This window comes from Gavia stellata, chromosome 15 (assembly GCF_030936135.1).
Source record: "Gavia stellata isolate bGavSte3 chromosome 15, bGavSte3.hap2, whole genome shotgun sequence".
Taxonomy (NCBI): Eukaryota; Metazoa; Chordata; class Aves; order Gaviiformes; family Gaviidae; genus Gavia; species Gavia stellata.
The window spans coordinates 12,951,708-12,970,245 of record NC_082608.1 but is presented as its reverse complement, the minus strand read 5'-3'; the positions used below and the strand labels follow the sequence as shown (position 1 = coordinate 12,970,245).

Here is an 18,538-nt window from a genome sequence, read left to right as displayed (position 1 = left end):
AGGGAGAGGGAAGGGCTGAGGCTGTGGCAGAAGGAGGGCAAGCAGCCCACAGCCCCGACATAGCTGTGCCTTGCAACCCTGCAGGCTGCCTCTCAAGTCTTCCTTCCCCTCTCCATCCAGTCTACTGGGGTTTCTGATCCTTCTCTGCCCTACACCAGTGACTGGTACCTGCTCAGGACACTCTCCTCCTTGCTATAGCTGTAGCCTCTTTGCTCTGCAGCAGGCCACTGCAATGCAAAAGTTGGCTACAGAGAACATATAGGGCCTCGTCTTATATCCACAACTGTAAAACTCTCAATGATTTTAAAAATGCGAAAGGATCAGGGTGTGCAAGGCTGGTAGGGAGGTGACAAATGGAAATGATCAGCCTTTCATGGCGGGAAGGGATAGGATATCAATGGAGGACTAGCTGGGTGATCACGAGAGCAGGGCTTGCACCTTCATCTCCTGTAGCACTAAACACAACAAGACCCTTACCCTAATTTGGGCCCCGGGCATGGCTGCAATGTAAATATTAATACAGACGAGGCTATTCTTCTCAGTTCGTGCACATGCTGTTTTCCAAACCTGGCAGTGTGGGAAATGGCCCGTCCCACTTGCTGGGGCCCTAGGAAGATAGTTTTTATTTAGTGTAATGGAAGCTGGTGTCAGCTGGAGTCAGAGGTTTGATTTTCCATCTCAGCGAGTATAAATGTTTGGAGATCCCCCCTGGGAGGTGAGCACTGGGACTAGTGCATTAGTCAGAGAGCCCGTTGCTGCTAAGTGAGACTCTCTCAGAAAAAATAGGCTCGGTTGAAAAGGTAAGTAATTAAAGTTGCAGCTTGTGTCCATTTCATATCTAATGTGAATCACAGAGCAAATGGAGTTCTAGATAACTGTGAGGACCTTGTATTTAGGAGACTTGCTATTAAAATGCATACTCTAGTCAGAGAACAGACAGACATGGGTTTTTATTAATATGTTTAACAGAATGATGGAATCAAAGCTTGGAAAGGGAGTTGCTGCAATATTCCTGATATACAGAAGTGTAAGGAAGCCGGTGAGTGTTTTCAAGGTGCTGACGGCTCTAGGTTGGAACAGGAGGTGTTTTCAAGTTCCAGAGGCATCATGAATGCCAAGCATTGCTGTGCTCCCAAATACTGTCATTGAAAACAAAGGCAAACAGATTATAGCATGTTCCTGTAATCAGCGCATGAGGGAGTGAAGTTCATGCTGTTACTTGTGTGTGTCTTGCTCCAGCCCCTCCCTGCCAAAAAAATTTGAATACTTTCCTTCCTTAGTTTTTCCTAAGTTTGTAGTATGCTAGTGGTCCTGGTTTTATTTCATGAACGAATTTGACAGTAATGATGATTAATTGGGGTATTCTGAATTGAAGTGTTGCATCAAACCTGCAGATGGGCTTAAAATTCAAATTTCAAAATATTTAGGCATAGTCAAATGTTGATTGGCCGCTGCACTTTGGACTTGAATCTGAATCAGCATGAAGAGTGTGTATAGCTGGCAGTTTGGGTTCCCCTCTCATTGCAATGCAGTACTGTAGTGCTGTATCCCATATCAAGAAGTTACAAGTCCATTGAAGCTGGTGGCAGAAGTCCCATTGACTTCAGGGCGGTCTGGATTTTCTCCCAGGAATTCATCCAAGAGGACAAATTTTTAAAACTAGGGCCCATATAAAAATGTTGGCACTAAGGGTGAGTGCTACAAACACTGCATGCCATGGCAAACTGCAGGTCTGCTAATTGAAGAAAAATGGTGTTTTGAAATAGGAGACCAACTGGAGTCCAGAAAAATCTCTCAAGTTTATTAAAGAGCAATACACAGGCAGTACCTAGACCCAGGTGATAATGTAGATAAACGTAATATGATGAAATGTCAGTGTGTGAGTAAGGTCTGCATTCACTAAAAGGATGCTCAGCATTTCCTGAACTGTGTTGCGGATTGTTAAATGGGCCATGACAAAATAGACAAGGAAGGATAAAGATGGGGGTTTTTTCTGAGATGTATCACTACGGACTAGATTTTGCAACTATCCCGTACTTTACATTTGCTAGTGGAATGTTTTGAAGAGTGTGTTACAAAGTCCAGTTGGTTTCATGCCAGATAGTCACTCCCCTATTTCCTCTTGAGATGGTGATCCAAAAAGTCAGATTATCCCATTTTTTAATATTACATTGAAAAGTAAATTACAGTAACTGAAGCACACTTGAAAGAACTAGAGCTCTTTCTAATTATGTGTAACTTCTGCCAAACACTTGTAAGCAGACAGCATTAATTTTTTTCTATGGGAGAGTTAGCAAAAAAACATGTGAGAAAGTGGTGTGTTTCCACTTCTGTAGTAAACGTTGGTATTAGTTGCTGTTATGCTTTGAATTGAAATCTTTCAGCAACTGTTTTGAATAAAATCCAGATTTATTTTTTTTTCCAGGAAGATATGTTCTAATGTAGACAGTTTCTTTCGTAGCTTATATAATAGATGGTACCAGTGACAATAAATAACCCACAGGAAGAGTATAGCGCTGTGCAATATGAAGTGCTGTGCAATGTGAATCAAGTTAATAGATTTTGGTCTTATATGATTGATGCAGAGTTAAAGTTGTTGCTTCAGGCTTTTTTCTTGATCATTGTCACTGCAAAGCTTCCACAGGAGTTTGTTTAAGGAAGATCTAGGTAAGAAAATCATTATTGTCTTTTAATTAATCGGACAGAAAGTAGCCTTGGTGAATACTCATGCATGGGTCTCCATAGCCTCTCTAGGAAGTAAATGGCTATTCCCTTCTCAGAGGCTATAAAATGCTTGACTGCTAAGGCAAAGCTGGCTACCAGCTGAATTCCTGATTTTTGGCAGAGTTTTGTGCATGGCCAGACCAACTGTTACCTCTGTGCAGAACATGAAGTCCCTCCTTGCCCTGCCCACGTCCTTCAAACATAACAAAGTAGAAGTGCAGAAGCAGGAAGATAAGCTGCTGCAGTAGTGTTTCCTCACTGGCAGCAAGACAGGGTGAAGCAACAGGATGTATGAAAGGGTTTCGGCGAGATGAAGAGTAAAGTTCTGGACTATTTTCCTTCAGTTTAATCTCTGCCACCTGCCATGAGGCTACCGTATCTTCTGAGCCTGAGAAGGCCCCATTTTGTTCAGTTCAGTTTAATCGCTCCATTTAAATATGTGCGTAAAAAACCAACAACAACAAAACCCCATCTGCATGAAACCAAATTTGATATTCTCTCCCTCTCTTAACGTGATCCCATGAATTTCTTGCATTGTTGTGTCCCATGTACTAAGGGTCCCACGCAGAGAGCAAACAATAAAGCAGCGAGAAGACAGATGCTCTGCTAATGGGAAACCAAGGAGAAGAGAGTCTGTGAGGGATTACAGGCAGCCTGGGGTTGGAATACATTATTAGCATAGCACCCAATTCAGAAATTAGTTTTCAGAATTAAATGCCTGAAGCATTTTGGCAAAAACTCCTGATCATCCCTCTGAAAAGCCCTTAAAGCATTAAAGAGGAGGAATCTCAAGTCTAGGCTGAGCAATCGCATTTGGCGACTTTGCAGTGCTGTAACACTGAATTGTAGTTTTCACGGCTTCATACCATTACCGGGGCAGCAACTGCCACACCTACTGAAATGTAATGCACTCGATCTGCTTGCACAAACCTTTAGCAGGTTTTGAACATCCTCATCAAAGAAGAAAATGGGCCTGAATGAAATTCCAGGGTCTGTTTCCAGGAGGAAGGTTTTGTTTTGTTCAGTGCATAACAGCAGGGAAGTGCATCAGCCTCTCCTTGGGCACGGTTAGGCATGCGAAGGAGAAGTGACATGTCTTTTCAAAGAGCTGATATTGCCTAAGGTAGCAACTTGGGGTCCTGAAGCCTTTTTCAGGTATGCTATTTTCTGAATGTTTTTGCTTTTGAAAATCATGATGAGAACATCAAACTTTAAAAGACCCTGGGTAGACAACCAAGATTGGTTACAGGACTGAGGGCAGGCAGGAGAATTGTTTCTCATAGTACTTGGTGGGATTATCCTCCATGCATAATTGTTCATTATATGCTCAAAATTCATTGTTAATTTCTTTTGGATGTATTGCACATTAGACAGAAGAGTTATAAACCCCAAGATTGTCACAGGAGGACACTAACAGGCCTAAATATTCAGGACAGAAGGGGACTTGTTTTCCTCTTACATTGAAACAAAGACTCTTGGACAGAATCATTAGAGATTTTTTGCCTGTTTGGTAATCACAGTATAGTGGACAGCAAACAAAAGAAAAGTTTAGCCAGCCAAGTCTTCTACTTTAATTATGTTAGAATAGAAGAGTAAAAATAATGTATTTCTTAAGGTTTATTTAGTTTCCCGGAGTCTTATTTTATATAAGTATCATTGGGGAGCTTGATTACAAAGTCTTGATTCATGCACATAAAATAAGATTTTATTATCCCAGGAGAGAAGTCAAGGACAAGGTAAATATGGGAGAAAACAGTTGGGACCAAACTAAGAAATCAGGAAAAATAATATACCAGCTCTTCAACATGTGCTTGTTTTCTTTGCATCCTGGTAACTAGCATCTTATTTCTAAGTCACAGAAGTGAGAGTGAAGGGTAACACTTCATTTTCAGCTTTGAATTTCAGAGCTGTTCTTTTTATAACAACTTCTTTCAATGTTTTTATATATGCTTAATGAGCATCTATAATGAATATTTGGGAAAGTTCAAAATTATCCTTCTTATTTCTCCTCGGTACAGACTGTCTGTAGACTTCTGAAGGTTTCTGTCTAGTTTGAGATCGGTCTGTATTTACATCATCTTACTTGTCTGCCAACAAAATCTAAAAAAAAAAAACCAAAAGAACTGGCACATACAAAACCCTTATAGAGTAAGGCTAGAATTGAGCCCAGTACTGCTTATGTCCCGAATGAAATTGTGTGTATGAAATACCATGTGTACAGGAAGCATAGCTGTGATTTGGCTTCTCCACTAGGATCTTGCCTATCAGCCTGTGTTACTTCACTGTTTCACCTCAGTCTGTTTTTCACGTCTCCAGATTGTGAGGGAGGGCTGGTGTGCGCGAAAGCTTTTTCCCCCTCCAACTATGTCAGAGCATAACCTCCTCTCCTCTTGCAGTTACCTAGTTCACAAGCTCTGGGGGACCAGTGCTTCTTCCAGCCAGCCGCGCTGGGAATCCACCATCGGGGAGGCTCTTGGGTGTGCTGAGAGATAATAAACAGGCCGTTCTGCCTTGTCTGCAGTCTGGAACGAGTCACGACTTCTCTCTCGTTGCACACAGAAGATCTGTGAAGTGTAATAATAATCGAGTGCTTCAAAGACAGAGGTTGCCAATTTTATTTAGTATTTTAAGACTTTGTAAGCTCTGCCTCTAAAATGGAAAACTTAGCACAGCAGCCCTGTTTGAACTCTCCAAGTTAAGAAGAAACACTGCAAAGCAGAAGTTGACAGGTGAGCTGCAAAAATGTAGAGAAAAATCATTTATTGATTACCTTTAAACAGCAGTGTCCACAGTACTACCATCGTGTAGAAAACAGTGCTGCTAGGATCTGAGGCTGTTATTCTTTTCCAGTCCAAATCGATTTAAAGCACAAGGAGAGCCGAATCCAAAACGCTGATCTCACTGAATCAGGTCTCCAGTTTGTCTGGGATTGATACTCCGATCAGAAAAGAGAAGAGTGTAATGGTAAAGGACAGCTCCCCAAGCCCATGAAATACTTTATCACTGCTGTTAGACTTATTGCCATTTTGCAAAGTCGTCTTGATGGGGTAATCCAGTTCTGGATGTGTTTGACAAATAATAATTCTCTTGTTAAAAACAAATCATGGTTTTAATTTAATAGGGTTAGTCATATAAAGAGTGATTTTGTGTCAGCAGAACCTTTCTTTCTGACAAACAGTGTAATTTATGACAGTCTAGTTAGCAATAAATGACATTAATCTGACCACTGTGCCATTCTGTTCCTGGGGAATAATGTTCCCTCTTAATCAATAGCTGGGTAAATGCTCCTTTGCATTCCTTATCAAATGACAGCCAGATGGTACTGGTAAATTCATTCCAGCAGGATTTCAGAATTAGCTGGGTTTGTACTATTGTTAATCCTCTGCTGTCTGTGCCACTAGGACCTACCCACCTGTTTCCAGTAACCCTCGAGTTTGCAACCTTAGGAAATAGTCTAGCCAGATGGTTACTCAGATACGGTGCAGCCAAGAAGCATCCCAAGCAGTGAGGCCTTTTTTCTGCATCACTAAGAAGAAGAAAAAAAGCAAAAAACCAGTGTCTTGCAGAAATAGCCAGCTAGGACTGCCCGCTTCTGTATTTGTTCCTCAACACTCTGGTCTCTTTTGATGAAGTTTCAAAGTGTCTTAAGATTGCATGAGCTCTGTTCCTTAGTGCGTAGTAAATTTGGAGCTGTGACGGCTGCCATACCATCGTTTACTGACTTTCTGGGCCCATCAAAGTGTCTGTGAGACCTTTTCCTTCATAATCACTTTGTTGCATAGCAACAATAATTTTGTCTCCAACCTATTGATCTGAAATAACGTGTAATCCTCTCACACCAATAAAAAGGAAAACATGCAGCAGCTCTAGGCTGGGAACCACTGGCTTTTGAAGTGAGGGGACAGTTAATCCCCACTAAATCAAGGGGGGAATGGAGCAAGCTGTAAGCTCTGTTGGGCTGAGGCTCTGAGGATGCATTAGATGCCTGAGCCAATTGACCTGCGCTCTGGGAGAAAAGTCCGGTTTATGCTCATCCTCCCCATACCCGTCTTCTATCTTGTGCAACTAAAGTACGTTTCAGGTGAGCTTTGCTATGACCTTAATTGCTGAAATAAGCAATACCATACAAATAACTGGGCACCCCTTCCCTCTGGCAGGAAAGAGTGCGCACGCAGCACTCTGCTTGCATGGGACTGCAGTGGGTGAGGGTAAAGTTCCCTCGCTGCAAATACCAGTTTCAAAATTACATGGCTGGAGTTCTTCAGGCCTCTTGCCTGTAGGGTAGTTGTTTGGTAGGTCAGTCATCTGGCCTGATAACCTTGGTATTTTTTGTGTAACTCTAAACACGGGTCTAAAGACAGACTTTGGCATCTGAAACAGGATCTGCTTTGGGGACGCAAATACAAAGTTAAGGTCAAAAACACTCAGGCAGGGAACACAGAGCTTTGGTCCCAAGTGGGCAAAGTATCTGCCCTCAGCACCGAACCCGAGAGGGCTCTGCCACGAGGCCACCCAGCCTTCCTGTTTCCCACTGCCGGCTGGAGCATGGGCTGACGGTTGGGGTTTGTATCCTCTTTCTGAGGTACCTTACTGCTGCCCGCGTTGTGCAGGGAGCGCAAGCTCCTACAACTAGACTTTTAGATTCTTCCCTGGATAAAAGCTTGGTACCCACGAGTCAGCTAAATCCTCCTTGGGCCTGTTTTCATGTTGCTAGCCTGCATATAGCACTGAGTGAAATGTGGGTCCAAAATCTGAGGTCGGTAAGCATCTGGTCACTAATTTGAGCAGGAATCGGGAGGTAAGTCCTATGTTATTTACTTCCCAACAACAACAACCAAGAGAGTGATTTCAAGCTAATTCCAGCACACCAAACCAAACTTGCCAAAAGGGCTTCAAAAATAAAAATCAAACTTAAAAGAATACTGTTACATTGGAAATCTTAGTGGAAATCTTGCAGTGGATCAGAAGGCCAAGCTGTTACCCGAGCATGCTGCAAGAGGAGAGCGAAGGCTTCCGAGTCACTGTCTCCCAAACCTACCGTGTAGTTTGCTATCATATACAGCACAGGCTGGAAAAGAGCGCAACATTCACTTAAAAGGTATTTCTGCAGCTAGAGGAGCGGCTACTAATAATCCTTTCTTTTCTGTCATTTGAACAGTATTCAGGTTTTCAGCAAACGGCAGACAAGTGTTTTGTTTGTGGACACCTCATAATGGAAATGGTAAGAGACCTAAATTCCTAACTGCGGGGTAGCTTGCTTTTCGTGTACTTTGGGTAGCGCACTGTGAGACATTGTGCTTTTTCCCTAGTCAGACTATCATTGTGTCCTCACTGCTGTCAAGGTGGTTTTTGAAACTGAGGCAGTAAATAAACAAAAATACCTTCATGTGCTATTACTACTAAGTACAGTAAGTTGGGCTTCTTTTCTGCCTGAGATCATGGGAGGCTGTTGTTCTGCCACAGGCCAGTTTAAAAAAAAAAGATAAACAGAATTTTAATACTAAAGGGGGAAAATACAGCACAGCTTTGTATGAGAACATGGTAAAGGAAGACAGAGGCTGTGCTCTGTAAGACAGAAGAGTAGCAAGAGCTCTGTCAAGTGGATGGAATCTGGGCTGGAGAGGAGAGGGACATTATCAATAGTCCTGAAATTTGTTGCCCGCCCTGTGACTTGCTTGATTTACTTTCTGCCACTTGCTCCACATCAGTTAAAATGCATTATTGCCACTGGGATTTGTAGGGAGCCAGTAGTCATAGTCAATTCTATAATAAATAAAAAATCAAAGGGCTGTGGGTTGGGCCAGATACTGCTGGCATCATTTCAGTGGGTGAAAGTAGGAAGAATTTAGTCTGTTCTTCCTAAGCAGAAATTCCCAAACAAAATGAAGTGACTTGCACATGGAAGAAATGCAGATCATGTAGTATATCTATTTTCCTCTTGCTTAAAAATGTGTACGAACCTCAGTATGCCAAGTAGAAGTAGCTATTGTGTTGCACACATGGAGGTTCAGTAGGAGCTGGAACAGAGACTTCACTAATAAGGATTCTGGCTCATATCCTGGCACCACTGGTTGGACAAGGATATTGTTCGTTTTAGCCCAAGAGCAAATTTCTAGAGTTGTGTCATGCTGGGAGGGGGAGGGGTAGCCTGACTTGCATGCTTTGAGCTGGCCCTTAATTGCAGAATCCCAGGCAAGAGTCCATAATATCTCGTTGGTGGAGCCCAGTAGCTGGAAGCTTGGCAGGTGCTTGTCTGCCTTTCTCCCATCAGCAAGTGTGCTCTGACAAAAGGAAACAGCTCGGGGAGCTCCAGGAATTAAGCAGTCTTATTTGGCCAATTCCTTCGTGTTCCTCCCTGGGAGCGCACATACAACAAACGTGCCTGCACGTTAGCGGTGCCCGTGTACAGCTAGGGAGCAGAGCCCTGCAGCCCCCAGGCCTGGGCACAGCTGAAGCTGTTCCAGGCTGAAAGCGCAGTTGAATTAGGAGTTGCTCTGTGCAAACGGGTCGCTGCACAACCACGCCAGGCTAACAGCGCGTGTTACGTAGCTGCCTAGATAGCAACGCATGCACAGAGAGGAGTTGTTTCTGGCTAGGAACAGGCTTGCAAACCAAATGGAGTCTGATGCCGCTTACTGAACAGAGCGCTATACGGCTTCATTAGAGGGGGGGAAAAAAAGGTTAAATTAAATTGACTTTGTGCATTTTTTCCTATGTGGCACTTCTTATTTCCTGTTGATTGATCTTTATTCATAGATTCATCTACAGGGCTGTGAGAGCTTGGGCTGTGGAGATTTTTCATCTCCAGCTTATTAGCAGCTCCAAGCTGAGCACTGCTGCTAGCAGATACTGTTTGAAACTACCTTCCAAAGGTATTTCTTATACCTGAAATATATGCAGTTGGTGCTATAACCTGTTGAGAGCTGCCTGAAGATGATACCATGTCTCACTCTTCCCAGAGGCTTGTTCATGGGCTTGGTGCGTCCTCCTCGATGTCCCAGTGCCACACTGAATGCTACATAGGAGGATGCCAGGAGGGAGGGGATCTGTTCTGTAGTAGCATAGCTGAGACTGCATCAGGCCTTTCCTTGAAACCTTTACAATGCAGTAGGGAAGGTCAGCGTGGGAAAAGCCTGGGCAGATGGATGGATCTGTATCCAAACACATGGAATTTTAACAGAAACCAGTAGGCCCCTATGACTTGAGTGATAACCAGTCAGTAACTGTGGTGGATTAGGATCCTTAATTAATAAAGGGATTTATTTATTTGCTTGTTTTGTTATTTTACTTTTTAAGTTTGAATAATGACTAGTTTGGATTCTGTCTGTCACAGCCTGTTAGGTTTTGTGAATTAACTCTGTATCCCAGTAACTCGTATTTGGGTGCGACAGATTTTCCAGAAGTAGTCTCTGAAGCCGTTTTTAATTTCTGTTGGCAGTATTGGCCCTGCAGAGCTAAGACTGATGGGCGTTAGCCTGATTTTCACAGTTCTCCCTCTTTATTGGGAGCCTGCTGAAACCCACTGAAACAAGCGAGTGGATTGTTTTAAAAGGCCCCTTGCTGACAGATCTGCAGAGTGGTAATTTCATCCTGAAGTGCTTTTCTCACTGTCATTATTAAGAATCAGACACAGCAGTATATGGGGGGGATCTCATCTAATTATGCATCCACTTCTTTTGCTGTTTGCCTCTTAAGATCTTACAGGCCCTTGGAAAGTCATACCATCCTGGCTGCTTCCGCTGTGTGGTGTGTAACGAGTGTTTGGATGGAGTCCCCTTCACTGTAGACGTGGAGAACAATATTTACTGTGTCAAAGACTACCATACGTAAGTACACAAATCGATTGCATGCTTTGAAAAATTGTATTAGTTAAATTATTGGTATAGTTATAAGCCTTGTAGTAGATAAAAATGATCATTCCTGAAGTGCTGCTCTCACACACTGCATTTGTAAAGTACTTTAAAGTTACATTAAAGGTCACTTCATGGGCCCAGTGTGGCATACAGTGGCCAGGTGAGGTTGAAAATCAAGTTGTGTCAGAGGATGTACTTCGCTGGTGGCTGTTTATCTACTTCTTTCAGGACTTTCAATACTAATTAGATCAGGCTAATTCTGCAAGTGATGGTAGGATCTGCTGGCTGTTTCTAAAGAGTCGAGGTTCTAGTAGTGCCTGACACTGGCGAGTGTAACTTAGGCTAACCTAGACTGGACAGTGTAGACATGTAATTAGCAGATAGTGTTAGCCTCACCTGACAAAAAGTTTTAAGTGATTGCTTTTGGAGTCCTTTCTGCTCCCGCTCAAAGGCAACATGAATGATCTTAGCTCCAGTCAACCAATAACTTGGCTTATGCAGCAAGAGTAAATCACTCTGAACTCAACCCTATTGGTACCAAGCTGACTGTGTTACAAGGGTAGAGTGAATGCTGGCCCAGTGATTGTCATAAAACGCAGCTGTGGATGATAAGACCAGTTGATGTATTTGGTTTAAGTAGAACCTAGCCATGATCAGCCTCTCTCCTATTTAGCATGGTTGTGTCTTCCTGACGTCAGATGATGATAGTCCCCAAGTCAGGAGCTGCTTTGCAGTCAAAGCAGCGTCTCTGGAAGAATTTGAATGGCTTTATGAGTAAAGGAAGGTAAGAGAAAGGGCATATGTGGGAAGAGGGCTGGATTTACTATGCCTAGAGGTCAGGAGGACCTAAGCAATAAAGCTGGTATAGATCAGCCTCTTCCAAATCTCCTTTTCCCTGAATATCATCAAAAATGTAGAGGCGTTTCAAATTCTATGGATCTACATTTTGCTAAAAACAAGGCATGGTTAGAATAGCTCTCTTGGTTCTACTTTTTGAAAAAGCTTTAAATGTGATTTGAACACTTTCTTCTTGCACCCTAGGGTTTTTGCACCAAAATGTGCTTCCTGTAACCAGCCGATCCTACCAGCACAGGTACGTTTTAACATGCGCTGACTCTTTAGAGAAAACAGCTGTTGGCATATGAACACTTTCTAAAAACATGTTAGATGCTTTTCCTCCCTCTTCCAGAATCTATACTATGTCAGATACTAAATTAAATACAGTTCAGCAGTAATGTCACTCCCAAACATTCCCAGAGGTTGTAATAGTCATACTACTTATGCAGCATAGTACTTTGTATCTTTAGGGTGCTTTCCAGGTCTTAATTATGCTGTTATAAATATCATTTAATTGAAAGCCCTGACTGGGGCTCCAAGAACAACCCAAGAAGCAAAGTCCTGTTTATTTTTAGAATCTCCCATTAGCTCAAGTAGCAATTTTCCTTGTCTGCTACGTTTGCATTTCTGATGTGGATCTGTTAAGATACCCAAACTTGAAAAGACATCTGAGGGTTACCCTGACCCTGTGAAAAGGCCACACAGTCTACCATCCTGGGGTAGCAATGTAATGAAAGTGTTTAAAGGGGTGGAAAAGGCAGCAGAAAAGTTGGCTAAAAGGGAAGCCAGGTGAATGACCTGCTTGCAACCTCAGCCTATCCTGACAGTATAGTTAGCATGATAAGACTTCTGCATTAAGACATCCCTTTTCTGCCTGCCCACAGTGGTGCTCCCTCGTACTCTGGTGGGTGCAGGACCCGCTGAGGTCGCTGACCAGCTCATTTGTAAGCAAGGGCCTCAGCGCCTCCCTCCTTTTCCTCTTGTCATGTTTGTAGAGCCAGAGCTTGCATCCTGTAAGCTGCCGTGCCCCAGTAAAGCCTGTGGCTAGAGCCTCTCAGCATGCCCACCTCCATCATTCTGCATGTTACTCTCTATTTGTCATTATTATTTCTGTTAAATGGCCAGGCCTCACATAATTAAAAACCGTACAGAGGCTGAGCCAGAACTGCTTGTCCTGGTGATGGGATGTGAGGAAAAAACCCCCTATGTAAATTTCACTGGATTTGTGTCTTGCAAAATGACTTTTTAAAAGGAAAAAAAAAAAGTAGTCCTACTGCTGACTCATCTGATGGCTAGCAGGATAGACTGCATGTCCTTTCCCATGGAGGTTTCTTAGGTTAGTTCAAGTCTAGCAGTGCAGGTACTAACTTGCCCACAGCTTCTCTCAGACACAGTCTACGTCACATGTGATGCTTTAACCACACCTGGAACTGGAAACAATGCAAGGCAACAAATTTAATGAGCTCTGTCTTCAGAGTGGATCAGGGAAAGAGTCTGTGAGGTTACAAGAAGGGTATGGGCGGCTCTGCAGGGCCTGGGGCTCAGCCAGGAATTACACAACTCTACTGCATCCACCCTCACGCTGAGGTTTTGGCCTGTGCACATAATTACCTGCTGGACTGGTATGTAATCCCTGTGGGGTACATACAGTGACATGTGCATGTGCAAAATAGCTGTGCAGCAGATGGTTTGAGGGGAATACAAGTCCTGGAGAACTCAGGCCAGGATGTCTACAAGGAGAAGTTACCCGATCAGCAGGTCATAGTTTTTGGCTGGTAATTTGTTCAGATCCAGGCTGCCCTTGGAAAATTATTTGATTTCAAGACTAATTTGTCCCTTGTGGACGAAGTTTTGGCTACGCTTCCCAAATGACCTCTACAGGTTAGGTATGTCACCCACGCTGCTGCTAAACAGCAAAACCAGTGGTGCAGTGCTGTGCACCAGGGGACAAGACCCTCAGTGGTCACAGAGCTCTGCTCTGCAGAGGAAGAGGGTATTCCCCCAGGGAAACAGCTCTCCAAAGCAATAGGTTGGGCAATGAAAGAAGACTGAGAAAACACCGCTTACAAGCCCACTCTTACCTTCTCTCTGCTTCGCCAACAGGGCTCCGAGGAGACCATTCGGGTGGTGTCAATGGACAAAGACTACCACGTGGAGTGCTATCACTGCGAGGTAAGCATCCTGCGCCTCTGCCGGCCCGCCCCACGGCACGGCCTTGCTAATAACTAGCAGCCTCTCCCTAGGTGCCTGACCTGCACCCCAGGGTGCACTTGCTGGCTCTTGCATGCCTGGGCAGGTAGGGCGCTGCCCCACGGCTCCTGGAGGGGAGGCAAAAGGATGAGTGCTAGCTGGGCTGCAAGGGGTGCTGCCATTTCCAGTACCAAATCAGTTTGGGGTTTTTTTGCCAGTATATTAACTTCAAAAGCTGGGTTTGGTTGTTGGGGTTGAATTTTCTCAATGCTTCCAGATGGGGAGAGAACAAAGAGTAGGTGCTGGTTCTCTTTTTCCTTATCTCTGGATACATCTTGTCTGGCTGTGGTTTGAGGAGACTTGAAGTCACATTGCCTATGCAGGGAAGAACCCTCACTTTTACACGGGAAGGCTTTTCTAGGGGATCTGTGTTTTTCAATGCTGAATGAATATTGATTCTTTACTAGAAAAGAGACAGGGATACCACTGACTTTCTGTCATTTTTTGGGAGTAGTTTCTTTTTGAGCAGAACATTTAGACATTTATTGGGGCAGATCAAGTTGTGGGATTAGTGCTCTTGCTTCAGAGAGGAGAGCTGAGTTCAGTCCTAGTTCTGCATCTGGGAGCATGAGGAGGGAAACAAACTCTTTAATTTGGGATAAACCCAAAACTTCCCTTATGTTGTAGGTTTGGCACTCTGATAAATTGTGCAAATACCCACACAGATCCTAACTGTACTACCTCAATGTCTTAGCACCAGAGGCAAAAATGCAGCAATACTATCTTCCATGCACTTTTGCACAATAAGGTTTTACAAAGAGACTTCCAATTGAGGGAGAAAATAACAAAATTTCAGGCGTCTTGAAATGTATATAAAACTAAATGTAAGGAAGACCCCATCCACTCAACTATCTCCTTCCAACAGAGACACCTGATACTCCATCCTTTTCTATTAATTTTTAAAGATAAATTGGCACAGGAAATAGCATTTTGGAGAGCTGTACTTCCCTCCTCCTTCCCCCATCTATTGCTTTGTGCAGGCTTCACCTAAGATGACAGCTCCCTCCCCTTCTCTCTCAGGCTATTGACTTTATATTAGAATGTCCCAATGGGGGTTTATTTTCAGTTCTGTTTCATTGTTCATTTCCCCATTCTCCTTCGAGTTTGAGGCAAATCAAGCTGCCTCCACATCTGCCCAGAATGGCAGAGTGGATTTATGTACAGAAATCAGGGGGTTAGTCATGTGTTAACAGGGGTGGGTTACTGCCTAGTGGTCTCAAATCAGGCTCTCAAACTGTACACACTGAGTCACTGCTGTCTTCAAAGACTGCTAGAAAAACTAGTGCCAGTATTTTGAGGTATTCACATGGAGACTTTTGCAAAGGCCCAATGTCTGTGACTACTTACGCAGCCACTTCTGAAATGCTGTTAATGTCATCATGACCTGGTGGCCATGCAAAGTCAGTAGTCAGTTTGGAAACTTTGCTGCTTTTCTGTATCATCTCTTTCTTGTGCAACCACTTAACTTCTGCTGAGAAGTTCAAACTGGTTTAGAGATGAATAGACCCCCATTCCAAAACTGAAATCTACTGAGCAGGTAGGCTTTCTCATTGCAGAAAAGGAATTACCATTTTGGAGAGGGAAAAAGGTATGAACACTTGGCACATCTGTAGGGTCTCTGAAATTCTTAAATTCTAATGAGGAATTGAATTTTAAATGTTACATAAAGGACTATAAAGTTGTTATATAACATATAGTAACACACAGAAAACTACCTTGGCAGAAACTTTGATTAAAGCCTCCCTAAACTAACACTCCAGTTTTAAAGCTTACTTTAAAACCCATTTTCCATTCTTATTTCAGCATTATAAAATTTGTGGATTTTAACTTGAGCTATGAAAGCTGAAAAATCATACTTTATGGCCAATTAGAAGTTTTACATCAGTTTTCAATACTAAAATGACCTATATGCCCAACTTGTTCAATTTTTTTGCCTTTCTATTAAGTAAGTGTGCAGATACATACTGAGAATCTTTGGTTTGTCAGGACTGGTCACAGAAACAGTTTTTTAGTATTTAACATACTGGAAACATCAAATCCAAGCACAAAACTGCCATGACTTTCAAATGTCCTCAAAATTATAATGATGACAACTGAAAATCAGGATTGTCTCTATTGCAGTGTACATAATAGTCAGCAGGCAGGATCACTGTTGGTTTTATCTCTGTTCCTCCACTGTTGTTCACCCATGTCATCCCTGTAGTTATGTGCGCAGGTCCCAGAGGTACTAACATATTTCCACTAAAGATGGACCATTGGACTTGAAGTCTTTAATTTTTTTTAATTCCACATTAGAGAAAGTGTAGCCCTGCTTCAGAAGTAAACCATGTCTCAACTCCCCCTCTTCCCTACTCCTCTCATTCTCTACTTATGCTCCCCCATTTCTTACTTGCTGCCTTGTTGCAGAATTAGCTCCTTCTCTGTTCTAACCTCTTCCAGGTTGTATGTGTCAGGGTCAGTCCCTGGCCTGTTTTTGTCTGATTTGCATCAACATGAAGAAGAGGCCAGAATGGGAAACAATGGGGAAAAAAAATGCTGGGTACTACTGTATATGCTCTTGTTTGATTTCAGTGATGTCATTTTGTTTAATATGAGATAGTCAGGGTCCACCTACCAACAACTCTTGAGGTTGCTGGCTTTGGAAGCATGGGAGGGAGCTCTCAGGGTTATGCAGGATGGATCAACATTGTTGTGAGATGACCTGCCTGAATCACTCACTAATCTGGGATATATATGTTTCTTCTAGGATTGTGGCTTGCAGCTCAATGATGAGGAAGGCCATCGTTGTTACCCATTAGAGGGCCACTTGCTCTGCCACGGCTGTCATATCAGGCGCCTTAATATTAAGCTGCCATCACATCCACCTCCGAGCTATCCAATGCATGTCACAGAACTCTGAAAGACATTTCCATTACCAATAAGCCGTTTGAAAGAGAAGACGAAAGATTTAAAAATTACTTTCCTGTTCCTTTAAAGTTGAGATTCCAGTAATAACCATCTAAACCAGCTATTTATTTTTTAAATCAGAGGTGAGGGGTCCTTTTCTGATCTTGTACATATGCATTCTTTTATCTAGACATTTTCACTGAGGCACCATCTACTTGAACAAATATTTCACCACTAAACTGTAACTGTAAATGGCAGCATTTCAAAAAACAGTGGTACAAAGGGCTGTTCTGCATTCCTTACTCACTTTCCTTCAGTGGAGATTTCGCCCAAGTAAGGAGTGTAGAATTACTTTCCAAAAGTTAGCACCTTATCATATTGCAGCAAGCATGATAAGATAAATGCTAGCATTTTAGCTAGTTCTGTTGAATTCTGGTCTTATAGATTACAGTCTCACATTTTTGAAAACTTAGATTCCCAGAAGTAGTGAATAGCAAGCAAACAAGTGTTTTAAGCAATGACAGTTTTCAGCATGGGTTAAGTAATGGCATTCTGTGAAGAACAGTCAGGCCAGCTTTCCATCCTACAAGGTTCCACAGTCATCCAAAGACTATTTGGCTTGTTAAAGAAATATGGCAAGCATCTCAAAAAAAATAACACATTACAGAGGAATCTATCTAAAAGATTGGCACACGTAGGGTCCTAACAGTTGAAGAAAGTTACAGACCTCTGTAATTGCTTGCTGTGTACAAATGTAGCCATGGTTTCAAAATGCATTCATATCTTCTTGATGATTTGGCACTTACTAAAGAATTCATCTTTTAAACCTGTTTTTTTGTTAGGGGGTAGCAGCCCCTTTCTATGCAAAGGTACACTTGTCTTTATACTACTTGTTTTATACAAGACTTCATTTGTTACCAACTGCTTTATGATTGTATGTTGATACATTATTAAAAAAGGAGGGGGACAGTGGTTTTTGTATTATCTTTTCAGCTCTGTGTTCTTTTCTAGATGTACTTTTGAACTGATTTACGGTGATTGTCTTCATTGGAAAACAAAGTACAGTTTAGCAGAAATAATAATTTAGAGAGTGAGACCATTGAAAAATTGGTATTTTATAACAAGTATTAGATGTACATAGAATGTACACACTTTCATACTTTGCATAAGCTTTTACAGTAACCTCAGAGCTCTGGGGAAATATATGTCTTCCATATAGGAAGTTAGATGAATCTTTTTTATGGTTTGTTTTCTACCATGTGTTGATGATTTACATGCAAATCACACATCTGTATGTTCAAAAAATTCCTTGCATTCTCATGAGAATTGATCCAGCCTTCCTGAATTTATATTTTAAATAAATCCATCATTGCTGTCTTTAACTGTATCCAAAATGACAATAAAATAAAATTGTCTGCTCCAGGGGAAGTGGAAATACCAGACCAGATTCTCCGCATGTGTAAATTGGGACATTTCCATGCCAGTTCTCAACACATCGAGAATCTGCCTGATCCATTCAGAAATGATCCCATGCTAAATTCAGCATGCAGACTGATGAAATGACTTGACTTACTTGGCAACACCATTGCAGTTTAGTTTCTTATGCTCCATTGATTTTTTTAAAGCCATTTGTAGTGCTCTTGAAAAGTACAAAGAGCATCCAATGGACACTAATTCCTAAGTGGAATAATTAACTCCCTTAACAGAACTTTTTGATAGCCTGGAATTTCCTTATAGGGGAAGCAGGGAGGTGGGGGAGGAAAAATTCCTGTGAACTATTTTTTTGTTAGTAAGGAACAAAAGGTATGTTTCCTGAACTTCTGCCAAACTTCCATTGGCCTAGATTAACCTGTCCTACTGAATGCTCCTTGGCAACTCCTCAGCAAGTCAGATGCTCCTTTAAAAAGTCATTTTCTAATTAATATATATCAGTTTATAATTAACATATTTAATGTGATAGCCTTGTTTTGAAGGAATTACAGTGCAAC

At 42.3% G+C, this 18,538-nt stretch overlaps 1 protein-coding gene across 1 annotated transcript in view; it reads left to right on the top strand.

Annotated features, from left to right (window-relative positions):
- WTIP (WT1 interacting protein) overlaps nucleotides 1–18,308 on the top strand; it is an 83,442-nt gene extending 65,134 nt beyond the window's left edge. Inside the window, exons 4-8 of the mRNA XM_059824733.1 lie at nucleotides 7,883–7,945; nucleotides 10,420–10,550; nucleotides 11,619–11,670; nucleotides 13,518–13,586; nucleotides 16,411–18,308. Coding sequence (XP_059680716.1) covers nucleotides 7,883–7,945; nucleotides 10,420–10,550; nucleotides 11,619–11,670; nucleotides 13,518–13,586; nucleotides 16,411–16,563 — 468 coding nt within the window. The 3' untranslated portion in view covers nucleotides 16,564–18,308. The remainder of the gene's footprint in view (nucleotides 1–7,882; nucleotides 7,946–10,419; nucleotides 10,551–11,618; nucleotides 11,671–13,517; nucleotides 13,587–16,410) is intronic.
- Nucleotides 18,309–18,538: the final 230 nt, after the last annotated feature.